Source organism: Sebastes fasciatus, chromosome 12 (assembly GCF_043250625.1).
Source record: "Sebastes fasciatus isolate fSebFas1 chromosome 12, fSebFas1.pri, whole genome shotgun sequence".
Lineage (NCBI taxonomy): Eukaryota > Metazoa > Chordata > Actinopteri > Perciformes > Sebastidae > Sebastes > Sebastes fasciatus.
The window spans coordinates 31,252,886-31,276,377 of record NC_133806.1 but is presented as its reverse complement, the minus strand read 5'-3'; the positions used below and the strand labels follow the sequence as shown (position 1 = coordinate 31,276,377).

General features: G+C 42.3%; 1 protein-coding gene across 1 annotated transcript in view; it reads right to left on the bottom strand.

Moving 5' to 3' along the window:
- Positions 1–13,801: 13,801 nt before the first annotated feature.
- Positions 13,802–23,492, bottom strand: part of rspo2 (R-spondin 2) — a 65,479-nt gene continuing 55,788 nt past the window's right edge. Inside the window, exon 6 of the mRNA XM_074654721.1 lies at positions 13,802–15,303. Within this exon, the coding sequence (XP_074510822.1) occupies positions 15,185–15,303 (119 nt within the window). The 3' untranslated portion in view covers positions 13,802–15,184. The remainder of the gene's footprint in view (positions 15,304–23,492) is intronic.

The following is a 23,492-nucleotide window of genomic DNA, read 5'->3' as shown; positions in this document are numbered from 1 at the left end:
TGAATAAAAAGTGAGAAAGACTGCTTTGGGTGAGTGGGAGTGGAGCTGGAAACACAGGACTTTTAACCAGGAGACCGGTGTTCGTGTCCCAAAGTGTTGTTGACTTATTTTGATGCTATGTTACTGACGTTTTTTCCATACTTATGTTAAGTTTTTTACGTACATATTTTACTTAGTTTACATAGTTATTTTAAGCCCAACCATGAAGTTTTTCCTAAACCTAAGTTGTTTTGTGGCCATTACCATAATTCTGTTGCCTAAATATAACCGTGAACATTTCACGGTAACGACATGGCGTTAATTGACACGCAAAAAGCCATCCCAATGTTAAGCCTGTGGCGTGTAAATAACACACGAAAAGCCTAAAATGCGTTATCATGACATATGGAACATCCTTAAAATGTCGTACTATTTATACGCCTTCCTATGAGATCAGGCTGGTAAATGATGGTTCATGTTTGATTTCATATTGTGACAGACACTGGGCCCTAACCCACCGTAACCTTAGAAAACTGGAGAACATCCCATTCCCATTCCTCTGGAATTTTCTATAACCATTCCCAGCATCACCCAGGGAGTGATGCAAGCCCATTCCTGGAGGCAAGTAAGTGCTGCCAGGGATGAGGCAACAATGTCTTAAGTGAGTATAAATACCAGCATGTTATATACACACTGCCATCAGACAGGAGAACAACTCAAAGAGCTGAGAAAAGTCACCAAAGATCTCAACAAATCTAACTGATCTACCCTTGAAAGAATTCAACAATTTAAAAGTCATCCCCTGAAGACATCCAGTGTTGCAGTGGCCGTCGTGCTCACTTTTATTTGTATTCAGGAAAGCTCTGCTGTCCCAGCCACCAAAGTAAGAACATGACTCATTCCATTGGCTTATTACCTATGAGTGTTTTGTCAGGATGCTAAGACATTCCTAAATGTTCAAAATTCATTAAGAGGTGCGGGAGGCAATTAGCAATGACATGAGATAATTCAAATGTAAATGGATGTGTTTGTCCTTTAAACTGCCTTGATGCTTCTCGGATGAGACAGCATGAACAGAGTGAATGATAATGCCGGAGAACACCTTGTTCTCGTCTCTTTTCTTCCTCACAGATGCCAATAACATCAGACGGAAGCATCACAGTGGCCCCATTAGATGCCGTTATTGCTGCGGCTGCTGCGTCCTCGGTGTCTGCTGCAAGTGAGGATTCTCGTACCGGCCTGGGTTTCGAGCAACAACCACCGAAATCTAACATAGTTTTTTTGTCCTAAATTAGAAATCTGATGACTATGTGCTCAGTGATGCGAGTGCATCATCAACACATTCTATAGAATACTATCTACCTGCAGATACTATACTGTTCAGTCTGTCAATAAAACCATTACACATTACCTCGGTGTTCAAACTTTAATTGCATTCAATCAATAACACATAACTGTGCCGATCAGGGAGAGCAAGTGTAAGGGCCTTACACTCTGACGAATGGGGGGATATGCTCCAACTCCAACACTTAATATCTGCCACCATGCAGGCCACCAAATACTGAGAGGATGTAACATCCTTCACTGGCCTCTAACAAACAACAATTCAAGAGGCAACATTATTTTCCAAGGGTGGTCTGCTGTTCCGGTGCTAACCAGGCCCAGCTCAGCTCTGCTGTGCTTCGCTTGTTACAGAGAAGGGAAGTATGGCATCTAGCCATGGTGGTATGCATGCTATTGTGTTACTTTCAGCATGGTTGAATCGCACCTCACAATTATAATGACCACAAAGGTCAAATAAATGGTCTGGTGTTAACTCGGAGCAGAAATGATTAGGGAACACACAGACTCTGATAGAGTTATGAATGGTGAAACAATATACAGAGAGGTCAACATATTGTATGTTATTATCATAGTGACATGCAGAACAATGGCGAACCTGTGGTTGCTATTTAAACCTGTGTGATTACGATTTAATTACACACACACGCACAGAAACATAGAAGTGCATGTGCACGCCGAAGCACACACATTTTCTCACAGTCCCACACGCACAGACTAGCAGTCTGGAGCCTGGCGGACTCCTGCTCTGATCCCACCCTCATGCAGCTTTGCAGGGGGCTGAGCGGCATGCCAGGCCTGCCTCGCGCCCAGACGGATGCCCGTTGCACGCCCCCATACCAACAGAGCTGCTGCCAAACCACACAAGGAGATAGTAAATGTTCAGCTTCCTCACACACACACACCATGTGGTTTATTTTATCTGACTCATACCCACATACACACACACAAAACACAATGCAGGCAGGCAGGCAGCAATTAGGGGCCTGTTCATCGGTGAACTACAGTATACTAGCTCTATAAATCTTCAAGCTAGCGTTTTTAAAGTCTACAAAGTGCTCGGGTGGTTAAGCTGAAGAATTCACGAGATGATACGGTTGTTGAGACGCAGAAAATTGGAAGCTGCAGTCGACAACAGGTAGCTTTTGGAATCTTTAATTTTCCTGAGATAGGTCAGCCACAAGATTGATGAGAGGGTAAACACATTAATCCACTTTGTTTGCTGTTTCATTAATAAAAAAGACAAACACTCTACAGCTACGCTAGAGGCTCTGTGAGGCTATACTTGTGTATATGTGTGTTAGTGTATGAACTGCCGCTGTTAATATTCATACTGTAACACACAGAGTAAAGTAGTTTTTGTGCACCCACCCTCCCACTCCATCCGTACCAGAGCAGGCTGTTCTCATACACAGTTCGTAGCTGTACTTACGAAAAGTAATGCACTGTAATATCCCATGAAATCCATTCTTATGTAAGCCACCTTATCGTGAACCAGGAAGTATAAATAACGGAGGTTGGGCCGGATGGGTGGGTCAAAAACGGACTTTCGCTCAGGAGACTGCTGTTTGTGTCCCCTCTGAAACCAGAGGTCAACGTTGATTTATTTGTCACGTAATTTCCGTACTGAAGTTACACCACTTCTGGAGTTATTTTAACCCAAACCCATGGATGTATTAAGATAACTGGATAGGGCGTTGGAGGCGGGGCCCTGTTCATTCGCCCATAGAGTAAGCGTAGTAGCGTCCGCTCGGTCAGATGGTTTTGTCACGGGATCACAGCAGTCACGCTGTCATCACGGCTTACTAAATCTGCCTCCCAGCCCTCGCTCCAGCCTCGGTGTGGGTCTCATAAACATGAACGGAGGAAGGGAAATAACTTTACAACTTTTAGGACCTAATGATTTAAATAAGGGCTATTCAAGTGTTCGTACTGGGAAGTTGATTCCCCCCAAAAAAATTATCCACTGAGTTACAGACGTCTCTTTCTCAATGTAAGTCTATGGGAAAAAGTATTTTCTGGCCCAATGGCATCACGTGACGGACACGGAAGTTGCAGTACCGCCGTTTGGCCACTATGAAAATTAGCATCAACGACCAGCGCACTTCCTGGGGGCTTGCCCAAACGACAACCTTTTCCTAAACCTAACTAAGTAGTTTTGCTGACTAAACCTAACTTAACTGTTTCCTGTGAAGACTGAAGTTAATTTTTTCAGGGAGAACAATGCTTTGAGCTAAACACTAACATCAGGATGCTAACATGCTCACAATAACAATTCTAACAGGCTGATGTTTAGCAGGTATAGTGATTATTATGTTCACCGTCTTAGTGGGGATTCAGACAAGAGACCTGTGTTAAAACAGCAGAGGGTGCTGCGTTGGTGGGAGCGTGTTGTTAAAGCTATACTTCACCCTTAAAATTACTATTTGTATATCAATTACTCACCGCGTGCTACTTTGAATTCTTGAAGAAAATTTATTTTTTCTCGCATGACTCCACGTTGAGCGGGGAATCAAAAAACGGATGAAAATGGAGTAAATTCTTGATGAATTGAGGTAAATGGAGGTTTAACAACAGTAAACACATTCTGTTCTCTGAATGTGAACTATTACCTTCAGGGAGACGTTACAGAGCCAGTCTGTACCAAATGTCACGTCAATCCATCCAATAGTTGTCAAGACATTTCACTCCAAACCACAAACGTCAATTACACACTGGTAGAGATGTCACGAGAGACGATACTTCGGTACCAAGTCGATGCCAACATTTTAAAAACGTGACGGTACTCTTTTTCTACAGTACTGAAGGTACCGTACTATGCCTGTAGTGGTCGTTGGTAGGGATGTGACAGTCACCTTGCGGCGATTACCTCATTAACGTTATGGTTCCCTTATAGCATCGGGATTAAACGTGAAATATTGCCAAATAGGTGCATTTGCTTTTCGCTTCGACAATAAATCCTCTGCTCCTACTCCTACTACTCTGAGCTGATGGACCAGATGCGTTCACGGTCAGTATGTAGTGTCCGTCGTCTGACTATCGATTGATAACATGCGGCCGATACGCCAAAATTAACAAAATGGGTCAATTATTTTTATTTATTACTTAAAGGCTAAATGCCACTGTTTTTTGTAATGTTCAAATGTTTTTAATGAAAGAGTACGTGTTGAATTACAGTACAGGGGATTTATTGTTGTTGTTCTGTTTTTTTTACCGTGGTATCGAATTGGTATCGAGAATTGTGGAAATTCACTGATATTGGTATCGACTACTAGATTTCTGGTACCGTGACATCCCTACACACTGGCACTAGAAAGGAAGTCAGGATCTCACCAATGTCATTAGGACACATCACCTGGGAACCATGAATGTCTGTACACAATTTCAAGGCAATCCATCTGTTAGTTGTTACAGTTTTTCTCGATTGTTTACACACATTTTCTGAAAGCATGCCTCATACTCTCAGAACTCTACACACAAATCAAAAAACACACACACAATGGGCAAAACCCCTCAATTCTCCTGCAAAATTAAACTTTACATTCAAAACAATGTTATTTCTTCTCAAAATGGTATTTTGTTTTCAAATGACACACACAAACCATCATATGAATAGACATTTATAAGAACCAGTTGAACACTGATGTGCTCAATGTAAAACACTATGATGAATGGAAAACACTTCTTCTCCATTCATCATAATGACTCAGGCCTTTTTTTTGTTCAGTGTTACACTTACTACAGACAGTACATACATAAGTGTGTTGTCAAATATTTTAGAATATTGTTTTTATACTCAGAACACACAAATACACGGTAACAAATATATTTTATTTTCCCCACAAAAACAATGTACACAGTGTACATCCCAACCAACACAAAGTTGCACATACAGTGGTCTACATACAAAACAACAGAAGAATTTACTGTATACAGTTACAGTAAAAAAAAAACTATGCTGCATCCTCTCTTCTGTTTCGGTCTGGCCACAGCACCTCATCCACATCACAAGCAATGTTTGCCCTTTTATGCTAAAGCTCTGATTGCTAATTGTAACACTGTGTGACAGGTGTTTGCCCATGTGATGAGTCAGTGTGCATAGTAGGGCAATTGTCTTTAGAATTTTGAATGACAGTGTGTTCCTTGTGAAAACGAGATTTTCTTCATGAAAATTGTGCCAAATGCAGAGAATTGTGTGTAGTGTTTTGAAAAAAGTGTGTTTTAGAACTGCAATTTGAGTGTAAAGCAGGAATTGTGCTTGTAGTTTAGCAGAATTGGTTCAGGGGGTTGGTGCATGAGTTACATGTTGTGGTCATTGTGTGTCAAGTACCAGTATTTGTGTGTAAACAATTGAGAAAAACTGTAAGATATTTATATCACGCTGCGACCATGGCTAAAAAAGAATGATAGAATCAAACACAAAATTAGACAATTCTATTTCCTAGCTAAGCATCTTAGTTAACTTTACTCTGTGGTTGGCAAAACATTTTACAGACTAATTTCTCTATAGCGAATGATGAATTGTGAATAATAATTTCTTAATGAATATCTAACACTGTGGAACAGAACTCTGGAATTGCTTTCTATAAATGTTCCCCTTGATTGGATCCAGAGCGCCGAGTTACATAAAATATTGCCAGTAATATCTTATTTGACTGCAATTGTTTCAGACTCTTAAACGACAGATTAGTCATCACTTTCTACAGTTAATCACTTAAACCAGCAACAGCAGAGAGTGTGAACCAGAGGCTCCACCGCAGGTCACACTCCACAGCAAAGGCTGGGAGCCATTCACACACAAACACACACACACACACACACACAAAATGAAGGCTGGGAACCACTGACATGAGGTCAAGACCTCCCCTACAGCTGAGTTGATTAAACACGTTTCTACAACCCACACACTGCCCAATAAAATGTGTTGTGCTGAGGATGATGATGACTGTGTTGCACTGGGAGCATCACTGGCTCCAGAGAACCCAGCCCAGCGAGTGAGACTGAGGTACAACACCCTGCTGCAGCGGCTCCACTTCCACCTACTCGCTGTGCCTTGAGGGAGCAATCAACCTGGCTTCTTATGAGGAGGATAATGCCTGCTTGTACGTGAGTGTATATGTATGAATAAATATTTCCTCCACAGACCCTCCAAGTGGAGGCAAAGGTTGCTTCGGAACCATGGCGCTGCATAATCCGGCCTTGAATGAATGCAGGGGGGAGATAAACATTCCTGGACAATGAGACCCTCCTTTACCCCCTGCCGTGCTCATACCCACTTAAAATCTGCTTACCCACAATGCAACACTTGGCTCAAGTGAATAACCCCCCTGGAACCAGTGCAGTGCCACTACAGCCCGGCTCCTAGAAGCCACAAGTGTCAGCTGTGGCTCAGATACAACCCTTCTGGGCCCTTACTGAGCACATTATATCCAATTCAACTGCTCTTAATATGCTTTAATAAGACCTGTTTTCGATTAATTCTCCCTTGAAACCGGTAGTAACACGGCTACTAGGCACATATAAAAATTGAATGAATGGAGCAAGGCTGCCAGAGAGTCAGGAGGGGGAAAATAGGAATCCTTGTGGATTTGTCCTCACCAGCTGGCTCCTGAGCCCAATATAATGGTTGTGCCCATGGCTCTCAGAGGAAATATTTGCCCAGCCTGTAATGTGTTTAAGGTGCGCACGTAGTATGATTCAGTTCAGGTCATAAAGCCCTCGCATGTCACATCCTGAGAGGAAGGACAGAGGTGCTCTGCTCTGCTCTGCTCTATATTCCCCGCCAAGTGAACAGGGACAATGGCTTTGTGTTGTGTTTGGATCCCAGCGTAAAAGAAAAAGCCAGGCATTTCAGAGCAACATGGGGTTAAATAAGCCCCAAAATACTTACAGCACCCATAGGAAACACCACACCGGGTCGTTACAGAAATGCCTGTCTGTTCCATGTAATAGATGGTGATTAAAAACTCCCATGTCCCCCCACTGCACCTGCTGCTATGAGGCCTAACCGCAGAAACTCTACCGCAGCAAGTGACTCATAAATATTCCCCCATTTGTCAAATCAAGCACGGCATGGTGATATTAATGCGCAAGGTGAGCATTAAGAACATTAATCTTTTACTTCACTTCCTGTCCAGCAGGTGAGGCAGATGTGAAGGAGCTAAGTGACTGTGATCGTCATGTACTTCCAGCACGACTCGGGATCTTTTTACAGTTTCCCCCCGTTTCAAACGTCTCTGCAGAAAAGCAAATAACTGTCACAGACAATTAGATTTTATTGAAGAACATGTTTATTTTTGGGATTAACTTGTTACCTAGCAACTCCAAATGAAGCCAGAATCTGCGCCGAGAGTTGACTTTGGATTGCATTTTTGCAATTAGGAGCAAGTTTAGTAATAAAAGTCGCCCATTAATGCCACCATTTAGCGGGCTTGTACACACCATGATGGCTAACATATGGCAAACTATGTTCAAAATATTAAGTTCTGCTTGTCCTTTGACACCGCTATGTTCCTACTCGTTGGTGTTTCGGCCGCTGCCAAACACCATGGCTAACCCACATGAAGATTAATGATTCCAGGATTTCCCTCAACTCTAAGGGCAAGCGATGGCTCATTATACAGTTATTAAAAACTGCAAATTATTGCAACATTTATTATCCCGGGCAATCTCATTTGCCCCACCAATGTCATAACTTCCATTTCTGCCATCTGCATTGGAACGAATGTGTCACATGTGCCACAACAACTGTACACTCACAGTAGGCTACAGTATGCGAATGTAGAGCAGAGGTCCCTGAGAACCTCCCTTACCCTCTAACTGTGTTGTAATGTACATACAGCGTGGACAATAGATGCATTTACGTGCCACAACAACCTGCTTTAAAAGCACAGATTGCTATCACTGATCTATTTGGTCTAGAGCCCACTGGGTCATTTCCTGTTAGCGGTTTCACTTGTTGTGCCTTTGAAGCAGGCTTTAATAATAGGACCCAAAAGAACTAATGAAAATGCTCTGTCAGATTAAAAGGGAGCTTCAGTCTTAGCCACCTAACCACATTCAGCACAAACATTAAAACACGCGCACACGCAGAGGCAAACGTGCACAGAGTTTACAGAAGTGGTTTACACAGGGAGGACCATTGCTTCTGATGTGTGGATGACTGCTAACCCTCTTAACAACACTGAGAATACCATCAATGTCCTGTTTTCACAGTGGATTAATGTCAAAGAGGAAAGGTGAGGAGAAAATAAAGAGACCCATTCCTTCAAAATGTGCGATCTCTTTGTATCCCTTTTTCTTTCCATTGTAGACACGGCAATGTGTGCTGTAGTGGTGGTCTTGTGCTTAATGAATCCACTTCAGTGCAGTTCCTCTCCCTAAGCCTTTAGGTTTAATCCCTCAGTCTGGAGCAGTGATAGTCTGGCCCAGGGGATGACATCTGTGAATCGTTCATTAACTTGTAACCAGCAGCAGATGTCTTCAAAAACAACTCACAACATCTACGCCTTATTCCTTTCCCTGCAACAGTCATTTTTGCTTTGCTTCATTCACTGGTGGCGGGCCCAACTGGCTACATAGAGCCCTTTGACCTCACATTTAAAAAGAATATGCAATTTTATGACAATAATGTAGCGCAATATGGAGCCCCGAAACTAGACACACATTTAATTATTCTAATTTCTTTCCCTCACCACATTTCCTATTTTCCTTATGCATAGATGCGATGGTCATGTCTATGTATGTGCAGGGAATTTATTGGTTCAGAGTGTGTGTGTTTGTAACATCAGTGGAGTAATTGAGAGGACTAAAGTGGCGAGCTGTCTTTACTGAAAACACTGATACACTCTGATTTAGCTCCCTTGCTGAAGCATTTTTTTTTATCACAGAACTACACCAGCCAGTGCAGGTAATGTTAATCATCCATATACTGCATACTGGTGGAAAGACTACTAGAATATGATACTCAAGTAAAAGTACTGCTATCTCATATACTACTGTTAAATTAAAGGAACAATTTAATATACAAAATAGATTGCATTAAATGTCAACTAATACACAAGTGGAACAACATCAGCAACAAGACTCCTCATGTCCAAACCAACAGACGGGCGCCCTGCAGTTTTGCATACAACTGATTATCAATACACCTGCCTTCCTCAGTGTAGACTCACAATAATTAACCAGAACAGAGACACAACTCAGACAAAAACAAAAATGATAGACAACAAATAAAATGAGCTATGGACACATGAAACTTCTTTTAGAATCACCAGTAGAATAAAACATCACCAAGGGAGACAACGTGGACATGTAAACAATATAAACTCCACAGGCTGCAGCCACAAACACAGCAAAGGAGAGACTGCACAGTTTTTACACCACATTGCACAAACACACAACTACGTTTCTATGCAAGGAAGTGGTGTTCTCATCTAGACAGTTCAGCAGTGTGTTGTTGTTGTTGTACTCACCTGTTTGAATGGCACCCTGCGAGTCTGTCCCAGTATATCCAGTCCACTCGGCCTCTCTGTCCCAGTATATCCAGTCCACTCGGCTTCTCTGTCCCAGTATAACCAGTCCACTCGGCCTCTCTGTCCCAGTACATCCAGTCCACTCGGCCTCTCTGTCCCAGTATATCCAGTCCAATCAGCCTCTCTGTCCCAGTATATCCAGACCACTCAGCCTCTCTGTCCCAGTATAACCAGTCCACTCGGCCTCTCTGTCCCAGTATAACCAGTCCAATCAGCCTCTCTGTCCCAGTATATCCAGTCCACTCGGCCTCTCTGTCCCAGTATATCCAGTCCACTCGGCCTCTCTGTCCCAGTATAACCAGTCCAATCAGCCTCTCTGTCCCAGTATATCCAGTCCACTCGGCCTCTCTGTCCCAGTATATCCAGTCCACTCGGCCTCTCTGTCCCAGTATAACCAGTCCAATCAGCCTCTCTGTCCCAGTATATCCAGTCCACTCAGCCTCTCTGTCCCAGTATAACCAGTCCACTCAGCCTCTCTGTCCCAGTATAACCAGTCCACTCGGCCTCTCTGTCCCAGTATATCCAGTCCACTCGGCCTCTCTGTCCCAGTATAACCAGTCCAATCAGCCTCTCTGTCCCAGTATATCCAGTCCACTCAGCCTCTCTGTCCCAGTATAACCAGTCCACTCAGCCTCTCTGTCCCAGTATAACCAGTCCACTCGGCCTCTCTGTCCCAGTATATCCAGTCCACTCAGCCTCTCTGTCCCAGTATATCCAGTCCACTCAGCCTCTCTGTCCCAGTATATCCAGTCCACTCAGCCTCTCTGTCCCAGTATATCCAGTCCACTCAGCCTCTCTGTCACCTTCAAATCAGGGATTAACAGTCTCAAACAGCAGGAAGTCCTCACACACCTTACTGAAGGTAAAAGTTTTTCAGTGGATGCAGAAGTCACCTGGAGGATGAGAATGTTAGCATTTAGCATGTTAGCCAGACCCAGTGTGTCTCTACTGTTCAGGTCACGATGAACACCGTTTTTTGACATTTTGCTATTTTGCTAACTGCATATGTGAACCTTAATGTGATTATGGTTGAAGTCCCCCCATAACGTATTCTATCCGGGGTGTCACCTCTCTGGACATGGAGCTCTGCCCTCCTGCAGCCGCAGACACACCTGCAGCTTCTTCTCTACTGCACGAGATTCATCTCTTTTCTTCTGTTCCATTCTCTCAGTTCATCAGGACTTTTTTATGTGACTTTTGTTTTTAGTCTGTAACGAATGCAGCTTGAAATGCAGCAAAGTAAAAGTAAAAGATGTTTAAGATACTTCAAAGTACAAGTAACTGCTACACAAAAAATACTTTGTTACAGTAAGGACACTACTAATTGTAACTCTTGTAACAGTAGCAAAAGCATTTTAGCCGTCGAGCTATCGCAAAAACAAAAAGTTGCCTTAAAAACATTAGCTAGCTAACGTTACTTCACTAGTTCACCGACATGTATAAAGAGCACGTCACTTTTTAATATTCAGGGACTCAGAGAACGTCTCTGGTCAGGACAGCGTTATCAGCAGTAACCGCTGTATGAGAGCAGCACAGTGCAGAGAGGCGGTCTTGATCTAGTAGCCAGTGGGGCCGAGTGAGGCATACTCATCACATGCACTAAAAGGCACCGTAGCGGCCAAGGCTTATTGAAACAGGCTTGGACATAGTCTTGAGGTTTCGGGTACTGCACATGCGCAGTGTAACTGACGCTGTGAAGGTGGGTTGTAATTGGTTCAGACCAGATTTTACTGCGCATGTGTCGTACCCTCACTGCAGCAGCAAGGTTATGTAAACAAACCACAGAGAAACTCAGATTACAACACCCACAGAGGGAGAGTGACTTCATTCTCTATCTTTTACTCCTCTATAGCTTTACAAAGCAAATAGTTTGCTGCTATATTAATACTCTGAATATTGAATTTAGCACATTGGACATTTTGTGTGTCATGCCACGCATTTTAGGATTTTTGTGTGTCATTAAATGCCCTGCATTCTCATTGTATTTTAAGCTTTTCGCACGTCAAGTCAAGTTAAATTTATTTATATTGCCCAATATCACAAATTTACCTCAGGGAGCTTTACATTCTGTACAGCATAGGACACCCTCTGTCCTTTATCCCCCCTCCTACAGGATGAGGAAAAAACTTCACACACAAAAAAAAACCTTCAATGGGGAAAAAATGGAAGAAAGAAACCTCAAGAATGTTTAGGCAACAAAACTACTTGGTTAGGTTTAGGAAAAGATCATGGTTTGGGTTGAAATAAGGACGTTTGTTGCGTAAATTAAGTTATGTACATAAGCTAAGCAGTCAAATAAGTTGACTTTTGGTTTCACAAAGGACACAAACTAACACTAACACTAGTCTTCTGGCTGGAAGTCATGTGTGTTTGACCCACTTATCCACCCCGACCTCCTCCTTTTTTTCTTCTTTTTGTTTTAAAGATTATTTTTTAGAGCTTTTATTGCCTTTTTATTAGAGCAGCTGGAGAGTGACAGGAAAAGGGGGAGAGAGAAGGAATGACACGCAGTAAAGGGACGCACTGTTGGAATCAACCCAAGGTCTCAGCCTATGTGGATACCGGGTGAGCTAGAGGTCGCCCCACTTTCTCGCTCTTTATACTGCGTCGCCTGACTTCCGGAGCGTTTGCTCTGAGCGTCTATTGCTGCAGCGTGAAATGACAATCAAAAATTGCGTGGCGAACACAAAATGATTTAAGAAATGGCCATTTGGTGAGAGCATGCTGACAGACACCATACTATAACACTATTTTCATCTTGATGTGCATGTCTCGTCTTCACTAAGCGGAAGTCTTGGACTTTATTGAGTCATCCTTGACATTTTGTAGATGTGCAGATTCTCTTTAATTTTATTCTCTTTAATGCCATAATGTCTTGCTGGCTAAAATGCTTTAGCTACTGTTACAAGAGTTTATACAGTGATGCGATGTATGCGAGTATGTGGGCGATTAACATAACATGCACTGGCTGGATGAAAGATGAGAGTAGCTCATTATTCTTTATTTATGATGTAGTCTGTTAGATTTTTTACTTTAACCGTTTACTCCGTTTTGTCAGTTTCGGGGCTCCGCAGATCAAATATCACTCGGTGGAAGTGTTAAGCTGTGAAAATGAATAGCCTCCTGTGTAAAATATGCCGTGCCACTTTGAACACCTGTGAAAGATGTTCAGGCACTTCAAACTGCTCTGTGTTGGGCCTCAAGATAGACATGGAGCATAAAGAGTGGGGTATTTCAACACTGACAGCCTCCCTGTGGAAATATCATGTGTGATTTCAGGGGGGTTAACCAGAGCAGGAAGACTGTGGTCTGTGTCTCCCAGGATGATATATATGTGACACAGCGTGATGATTCATCTGCTACTGTGCATCCATAAGCTGTCCGGCAGATTTTAGCTTCTTTTTTCTCTCTTTTGGGACAATGATTATATAGTGTGGATCTCGGGATAAATTAGCCGTGACTTGCATTAAAACATTTTTTTGCCCGTGTACCAGGCAGATTTAGCCTGGAGAAGACCTCTTTTAATGTGTTTATTTGATGTTTTCAGGACCACAAAAGTGAATAAGTGCGACATGCATCACATAAAGAGGTGATCGAATGTGTGTGCGTGATGAAAGACGAGTACCGCAGCCAAATACATGTTGTTAGGGGCATGATGTTGGAAATGAATGAGCCACCAACGACATGCACTGGTTTTGTACCCTTCGTGAGGATACGTCATAGTGAATTACAAACCCTTAACAGTGCCGTCATGCTGTTAAGGCCCAATCGACCATATCCAATCCTTTGGCTGGAGGTAGCACTTGTGTCACGCAGTGCGACATGATGGGTTTCACAAATGTTTTTGAAAATCACATAATTGTACACTGAAGTGAGACAAGGAAACGGCAGTTTCGGAGTTTAGCAACATATATTATAGACATAGACAATAATGAAAGGCTTCATCATACAGTCACATGAAATGTATTTTAATAAAACACAATGTACACATATGCAGTCCTATGACCATACATTTGCTGGATCCTAATCATTAAACCTAGAATATGTCAAAGCATCTTTTTTTCTTCTTCTTCTTTAAAACATTGAAATCAGTAGATGAGGTCAAATGAATGTAATACAACACTTTGCGTGACATCAGACAAAAACCTTTTCCACGTGTTAAAGATATGCACTGTTATAAGGAACTCAAAGAATATTTCAGCATATAAGAGTAACAGTATGAGGCAAAAGTTCTCACTGAACAAAAAAAAAAAAGTACAAAATATAATTAATAAATAAATCAAATATATACCATATAAATGAAATAGCTATGTGGCGGCTATGTTTATTATTTTGTTTTTAATCATTTTAATCTGTAGCTTGGTATTACAACCTTTTTATCTCTAAAACATTTAGAACGGTGAACGAGTCAATACTGAAAATACAGTAATAAGCTTTCATAATTAGATAAACTATGTACACATGAGTCTGTTGCCATGCTAGTCGAACAACTAAATTTCTTCTTTTTTTTTATTATCCACACTATACAGTTAGAGCATAAAGCGGTCTGAACGTAAACAGTTTGTGCTGAGAATAAAATACTTTGCAACTATGCATGGTAATTTCTTTAATATTACTCTCAAAAATGTACACAACATAAAGGCCACACATGGGAACGCTCCGTCTCCGTTTCGAGGGGAAGGTGAGGGTAGTTTTGACATAAATATAGGAACAAAAAACAGTCTCTTTCAGTTCAAGATGCCATTTTCTTGTCCATCAGCATCGTTTGCTTCAGCCGAATCTCTTTTGTCTCTTCATCCTCCCTCTTTTTTCCCATCCTCCCTGGTCCAACCCCCCACCCCATGTTTAGCTTGCCAACTCTCTCACTACCTCTCCTATCCACCTCCCTCTATCCGGCTCTCCCGCCTCCACAGTCTCTGGTTGCCCCTCCGTCTTCCATCACCCTGCGCGGTTAATGACATTGTTAATGACAGGAAATGAGTTCAGTGATGTCAACTGTAAAGGTCCACAAGGCAAGGCAAAGGGGCGGGGCTGAAAGTCACCTGGCTGGTCACTGCAGCGGGGGGGGAGAAGCAGCGGGAGGCAGAGGCGTGAAGCATGTGTTTAGCGTGTTGATACTGATATCCTATGTTAGACTTATATTTTCGTAGTGACGGACTTGTGAGTCATGGTTGTGTCCCGGTGGGCAGGCGGGGAAGGGGGGTGGGGGGGTGGGTGGAGGAGGGGAGGCGGCGGGGTTCGTGATAGTCGTCGGTCAGAATATGGGTGCAGCAGCGGCTAGCAGCTTTGCGTTGGTTCTTTGTTCAATGGGAAGTCCGTAGTTTCAGTCCTCACTGGCTGGAGGAGCGCGCAGAGGCCAAGTGGTCGCTGTGCTGGTTCTGGGCCCGAAACCGCAGCCTCTGCTTGTTCTTCTTCTTTGGTTCTTTGGATCGGTGCTTCCCTGAGCCACCTGGGAATAAAGAGATAAAAAAAAGAGAGGAATGGTTAACCCTTTACAGTTTTTCTCAATTGTTTACACACAAATACTGGTACTTGACACACAATGACCACAACATGTAACTCATGCACCAACCCCCTGAACCAATTCTGCTAAACTACAAGCACAATTCCTGCTTTACACTCAAATTGCAGTTCTAAAACACACTTTTTTCAAAACACTACACACAATTCTCTGCATTTGGCACAATTTTCATGAAGAAAATCTCGTTTTCACAAGGAACACACTGTCATTCAAAATTCTAAAGTCAATTGCCCTACTATGCACACTGACTCATCACATGGGCAAACACCTGTCACACAGTGTTACAATTAGCAATCAGTTGATGCTTTTCATGGCTGGATTCGACATGCTAAGCGATATTTCCCCCGCTGCTTGGCCAGGGCAAACATTGCTTGTGATGTGGATGAGGTGCTGTGGCCAGACCGAAACAGAAGAGAGGATGCAGCATAGTTTTTTTTCTCGTTTTTTTTTACTGTAACTGTATACAGTAAATTCTTCTGTTGTTTTGTATGTAGACCACTGTATGTGCAACTTTGTGTTGGTTGGGATGTACACTGTGTACATTGTTTTTGTGGGGAAAATAAAATATATTTGTTACCGTGTATTTGTGTGTTCTGAGTATAAAAACAATATTCTAAAATATTTTACAACACACTTATGTATGTACTGTCTGTAGTAAGTGTAACACTGAACAAAAAAAAGGCCTAAGTCATTATGATGAATGGAGAAGAAGTGTTTTCCATTCATCATAGTGTTTTACATTGAGCACATCAGTGTTCAACTAGTTCTTATAAATGTCTATTCATATGATGGTTTGTGTGTGTCATTTGAAAACAAAATACCATTTTGAGAAGAAATAACATTGTTTTGAATGTAAAGTTTCTTTTTGCAGGAGAATTGAAGGATTTTGCCCATTGTGTGTGTGTTTTTTGATTTGTGTGTAGAGTTCTGAGAGTATGAGGCATGCTTTCAGAAAATGTGTGTAAACAATCGAGAAAAACTGTAATCAGTAATACCGACACTTGTTAGATTCTCCAAGTACCAACCATCGTGTGTTTCAGACAACTTCATGTTAACGTCTTTCTACTCAATGTAATGTGATCTGTTTCTTTAGTAAATGTTACACGACTACCAAGGCTGGATTACTCCAGACCCTCAGGGGCCCTGAAGGCCAAAGGTTGTCTGTGTGGTAATTACTTTGTGCTAACTTGATTAATTGTAAATCAGTTTGAAACACAATAAGAACTGAAGCAGTAAATGCCCTGTGGCGACCCAGCAGCACTGTCTTATAGAGGGGCCCCTATGTTCAAATTCATCTCTTTAATATTTTAGTTGATATTAGGCTTACAGTGTGCACATCTTATTACACAAATGTGTGTTTAATCTAATTATTGCAAACTACCAGCAGTGAACCTTGGGCACAGTCCAGTTTAGGAATATTGGTTGGTTTCTAGGACAAATGGGTTTGAGGAAATGAGTGTGGGGAGGCCCTGCGTGTAATCCGCCAAGCTCGTATTCCAATAAATGCTCTGCTTTTTTTTTGACGAAACGTGTGCCACTGTTAGCTGAGTCCTTATAGGGGGACTGACGAGAAGCTCTGAGGCCTCCAACCAGAATGTCAGCATTTATCAGGTATTTTGTTTGTGAAAAGATCCATGCAGTCCCACACAGAAAAACAGTTCCATCACATAACCTCATTGACCCGGCCTCACTATAAAGAGAGTTGGCAACTGTGTGGTGCCGCACTAAGCATATTTGCTTTGAGTGCACCAGGGGCAGGGCTGTATAGTAGTACTACTAGTAGTGACTCAGTCAGACTTCAATGTTATTCAATGTTGTGTTGAATTTGTACCTGATTATCTGGTCAGAGTATGTCTTGCCAAACAACCACTGATGGGATGACGCAACATATTGATGGATTGCTTTTCAAGCGACAGATTAATGATCTGTGAGCTCCACTTCTATTGATTTTACCGTAAAACGGCGGTATGCAAAAGAAACAGACTGCTGTGGAATGAATTATGTGAACTCAACCTGCTTATTTTGGGCTGAAGTACTCAGGATTCGGGGTTTGGATTTGATTACACTGTCCAAGAAGTTGGGGAAATTTGAAAAAGGTGATGGAATAGGAAGATAACCGCCTGGAAAAGTTTTGATTTAAAATTACAAGTTGCTTAAAAGAATCAAAGTGTGCTTTGAGTATTGATGGCTCATAAAGCCCTTACAGTAATGTCTTACAAGTTCTGCTTTTGCCAATGAAAAAGGCTGAATTATACAGAAGTGAACCTTAAATGAGGGATCATCACATATCGGGTCGTGGTTTGCTCCAACCCTCAGGACTGAACCTCAGTTTTCAGCCCAACACTTTTCACTGTCACTGCAATAGAGAGGGGGAGATAAGTATGGGAAGTTGCATAACTCTCTTTCCAAGTTGGAAAGGTCCCCCAGCCCAAGGTTAATCCATCCCAGGTTTCACAGTGACGCGCGAGGCATGCTGGGAACTGACTTCCTGCTCTCATGGAAGCTTGTGCGGTGGAGGTTCTGCACCCACGGCTCTCTGTGACAGAGAAAACTCTGGCTACCGAACCGCAAGGCAACAATCTGGCTGCCAAGGCCACAAATAAGATAACGAGGTGTGTGTGCGAGATGTATGTGTGCGAGGGGGGAGTGAGTGTGAGGGAATTTAAGGGAAAAGAAAATCTAATGGGGGGAAAAGTGGAGTAAGGCTTGGATGATGAGACGCTATCTGGATCCTGATCTAGAACACAAAGAAATAAGCCACGCTATGGTTCGCTGAGGGGGGAAGCACAGGAAAGCACTGCAGAAAAACAAGTCTCGTCGTTTCGTTGCCTGATCCTGATCCTGGGTCTTATTACTGCACTTGATCAAGCTTTTTCTCTCACGAAAAAAATAGGTAACGGTGTGTAAAACGTGGCATTATCTCTAATTGCCTTCTCATATGTGCTGGCATTGCGGTGGCCTTTTAAGCACCCCTACAAAAGGCCTATTTCCCATTCTCAGGGCTGCACTGTGAGGTCGATTTGAAAATATTCACTCGTTTAAGCCGACACGCATGAGAAGGCAAGATATTCCTCTGCTAATAGGGTCTCCCAATGAATAATACAGATGCATGCAAACATCAAACCATCTCAGAGCTATTTCCTGCAATTAATCTAATCTTGTTATTTTGAGTCACATTGCCAATCTGAGCCACGGCAATAAAGTTTCTCGCACACAGCTCCTAGTTAAAATCACCCTTTGAAAACAACTTTCACATCTCTCCCATCAAAATCTCAGGGCCTTCAATTGAGCAATATTACCAGAGGACTTTGTACACTTGCTTAGCTGATGCCACTTTAGATTTTTTGCATGACTTACGGTACGATAATGTTTGCTAAAGTAAATCTGGAGCTGAAAGGCATCTGGCCTATAGGTTCGTTTTCCTAATTGCTCTTTAAAGAGGTAATTTTCATTCAAAACAGTGTTGCTAGGTGCCTGATAAACACGGCTTTCAGTGCAATCAACTCAAGACGAATTACATTTGACGGCAATAAAGTACATGGTGCTGCATTAAACTCCCTCTGTAACAGGCAAAGCCTTCGTGGGCCATTTCTTGGACGCAGGGCTGTATTTAAACTGAAAAAGGCTGCATTTACAGCAATTGCTTGAAACACAAATACATATGTGAGTGTTAAGTTAAAAAAGGGCTTTTCCTGGCGAGTTCAAGACTGGGCAGGAGATCTGTAATCCAAAGAGTTTTACGCTCTCTGTAACAGAGCTCACAACACACACATTTATATAGACGTACACACAAAACTACAGGAAAGAAACAAATTCAGAGTTTAAGAGGTATAAAATGTAGATAGATTGCAAACAAAAGCTATGTTCACACTACGTGCAACAGAAGCAAGAAATTGGGCAGCGTGGCCAGCTACATTGTCGCCGAGTCGCTGTTGAAATGTTGCTCATGCGCCCGTTGACGTAGTTATGTCGTTAAATAATCGTTAAATATAATTTTTTAGATGGAACGGAACAGAGTGAAATAAAAACGTACTGTATGATTAGTTGACGCTTCACCGCCTCATTGGAGCGCTGAAAAAAGTTGAGACCAGCTCAACTTTATTTGTAGCGCTTCACGCCCTATCACGTCTCGCTTCCTTTCTTCCTTTTACCATTCTTTTTTTTGCAGTAATTGCAAAACTGAGCCAAAAAAACTAGCCAGAGCTAGCCTTAGCTAAAGCTAAAACTAAATGTACTATTGATTTTCCCCTTGCTGTTATTGCAAATGATGAATATCCATTTTTGATGATTCGATACCTTGCTTTTCTACATATCTAAATAAGGCAGTAGCTAAATATGGTCATATTAAAGAACAAAAACCTGGATAACTCCTGCTAAAGGTAACTAGCTTAACGTAGCTGACATCTCAGCTTTTGACTTTAGAAGAACTCATGTGATTTGGTGTAGTTAAGCTACCTTCAAATCACATATTCAAACATATTAACTTATAAATTAATCTATTATATTGATTTCAACATGAACAGATGGACAGACGTGTAGCCAAACAGAGCTCCGTTTAATCCTTATGATCTATGGACTGTATAATCAAACAAGTTAAAGTGGACACGAAAGCAGAAAGAACACATTTTGTTGGTCGATACTGTATATTTCATAAAGGTTAAAGGCAGAGTGCAGTATATGCATGTTTAGGGGTTTTATGTTGATTCTATAGCAATGATTTTTGGGGTAAATAATTAGCCTAAAAAGGCATAAAATTAAGTCATTGCAACTTTTTTATCTGTAAAGCAGTTTGCCAAACAGCCTGAAATCTTCCATCCAGTTGCTGCTCTCTGTCTTTCTATGCAGTTGTTTCAAATGCTTTCTGTCTTGTTCCTGTGTTGTGCCTTTGGTTGTAGCAAGTAGATGACAGCTGTCAACACCACGTACAAGTGAAATTATCATGCAACACATGGGAACATTCTTCCTAAAAAAAATAAATAAAAAGTTATGGAAGTCTTTACAGCAGGAACCAAATACATTCAGCTGATGTCTGATGCTTTCCAGTCATCACTTTTAAATTGTTCCCTTACAAATCACCAAATTCTGGATGTTGTCAGGATACTGTACATACATTATTCTTACTAAATCCAGTGTACTGATAAGATCCACTCCATATTATTTTGTTTAAGAAGATAATGACATGTTGTGACTTTTATGAGCCACCAGCTCTCCTCCAGAAACTGAATATTTCCAGCCAGACTCAATACCAGAATGTGTTTCAGCTCAAACTAACTGATGACGCTTCATAAACTCACCCACACAACAATCTCAGACCATATTTTATAACCCAATCTCAGTGCTGACAGCTAGAGGGCAACCAATCCCCACATAAGCCCCTTCCCCCAGCATCTGATACTGGAGAGATGGTCTATCATATCTACCCAAGAACTCCCATTTAGCCTTTCCTCCGGGCACTACGCACTCTGAACACTGAGCTTTCATCATCTCATATTTACGACCGATGTAATCACTTAAGCTGATTACCAGGGTTCACAGAGGAAACAGTTTAATTTGCCTGGAAAGAAATGATTAAGTCATCTCAATTGCTTTCAAAACCAAGAACAAATTCATAAATCTTAGAGCATGTAGAGATAATTTTGTCTTGGAAGGCACAGTAGGTTTCAAATCATTTACTGTCTTTGTGTTGCGTCGTAACTGGCACGGCGAGGATCAAATCAAAAGAGTATGGCTTTTATCAGGAAATTATAATCCTTTTCTTTCCGTTCTGGCTGCATTTACTATCACTACAGCAAACCATAATTTCACCAATGTTTAGTTTTCCTTCATAGATACAATCTTCCTCTGCCAGCTTGACATTTGTGTTTGAGTTTGAAATGACAATTAAATCAAACAAACAAACAGAAATCTGAAGAGCAAAATCAAAATGTTTTGTATTTGTGAATCAGAAGCAGAGCCTGTGGTAGGAACGGTTGTTTACCGCTGTCAAAAATGACCTTTGCGGAATTCTTTTATGTATCAGCGCGCTGTTGTGAATGATATACATGCCCTTTATGCCTGTGCGTCAGTGATTGTGAGCTTCTATATCACCTATGTGAGCTTGAGAAATACTTAGTGTCAATTCCAATCTTTTCAGCTGCCAAACCATTGAGCGAAGAACTCTGCACGCACTGTGGTGGACGTTCCTCAATAACCTCTCAAAACCAGCCGGGATCACCGCTTTTTCTTTTTCTTCTCCTTCCCCATCACTCTCCTTCTCCCCTTTCCCCCCTCTCCGTGTCCCTGAGATTGCTATTTGAGGCTCTCAGCAATAATCGAGACGACTGCGTGGTGAAGGACCAACTAAGAGTTAAGCGCTATTAGACGTATCATATTATTAGGCTCGCGCTCCAGAATAATATCTCCTTTGCGGAACGGCAATACGACTGCTTGTCCAACTGATGCTCTGAAAGATAATCAGTCAAATCCATATCCAGGAGGAAGGAGGCCAAAGCCAAAGCTCCCGTCATTTGTGTCAAAGCTAATATCTTTGTTTTGGAAAAGGGGACCGGTTTACAGGAGAGGAAGTCTGCATAATGCAACAGTGTGGTGTTCTCTGAAATAAGCCTTTTATCTACCTTTTTATCACTGCGCTTAAGAAAAGAGTTTTTTTTATTTGCTGGCCCTGAGGCTACTGCGGGGGTATATCTGTAAGTTACCCTATAATCACAGAGGCCATGACCTGCTAAAAAAGAGCAATGCACCGACTGTCGGCACAGGCCGAGTGATTTCATCCACTAACGGCTCCGGCGGCAGCGCAGGAATCGAAGGCCTAATCTTATCTCCATTGCTTGCGGTTTGAGAAAAATCGATGGCTGACCTCGAGGAGGCATTAAGACATACGGTAAATGGGATCCTATACTGCTGAAAACTCTCCCCGGCTCTCCTGTTACCCCATCCCTCCACTCGACGCAGACGGTCAATTAATAACTTTTGTAGGACATGGAGAGGGGGGAGAGGGGGAGACAAAAAAAAAAAAATCAAAACAATTTTGAAGAAGATTCGGGCGGATTTAAGGAAGGTAAAGCCGGAGTTTTTTGGCGGCTCGTCTTTTTTCATAAACAGGCCAAAGCTGAGGCCATTATTTGTGAGGGAAGGAGAGAACTGCTGGCGCCAGTGAGATTTGATTTCAGTGGCAGAAATTGGATTAGCAGCCATTAAGGGCCTCCTCACACATACATTTATAATGCTGTGAAGGGGAAAGGATCTGTAGCCAGCCAGTGCTCTCTTTACTCACACACACGCCGACAACTCCTCCGTCTGGGGAAAGGTTACGACCGCTGACACTGCCCTGTGCTGCTGCTGAACTCACTTGATTTATAGGTGGGACGCAGCGGTGTGACCTCAAGTGACCAATAGTTCATTAAGGCGTAGACCAAAACTTTTAATGGAGCTTTGTGCTGCTGCCTGCAGAGAAAGGGTGCTGTAGAAGGGTGATTTGACGTTTGAAACAGAGGACACGATACAGATGAAAATGTGTAAAAAGGAGGAAATGTGTAACAAATACAGACAAAGTGAAAAAGCTATATTTGGGAGGGAAACTACTTTGCGGCAGAGACACAGACGTCAGATGTAGGAAAAAAGAAATCAGCCTTTTGACAGAGAGGACAATCATTTACAAGAAGCTCATCTTGCCAACCAACTGACAAGAGGCTCTCTGCACAGCGTCACTTAGCCCTAACAAGGTTACCCCGGATCACACTCTTTCATTCACTCTTTCATTCTTTCGTTCCCTGTCCCCCGTGCTCTGCTTACTATCACCGTGCTGCGAGGCGAGAATGATTTAAAACATACGCATTCCGATTTAAAAAGCTAATGTTGGGATTAGGTCGGTCATTATTTTCTCATCTGTGACCCGACGGAGGATCTGCGCGGAGATTAAAAAAGCAGGTTAGCTCACCGCTCGGCTCTTTGATGCTTCGTTTCACTGACAATAAGTTAAAGCGAAAACCCGACTCGGAGATTAACGTCTCTAAGCGGAGAAGTCCCGGCAAAACATGCATGACTGACACGGTGATTAATACGCCTGATGGTCGGTGCAGACAGCGTGTTTTTTCCCCTCTGGAGAAGGTCGATCACAC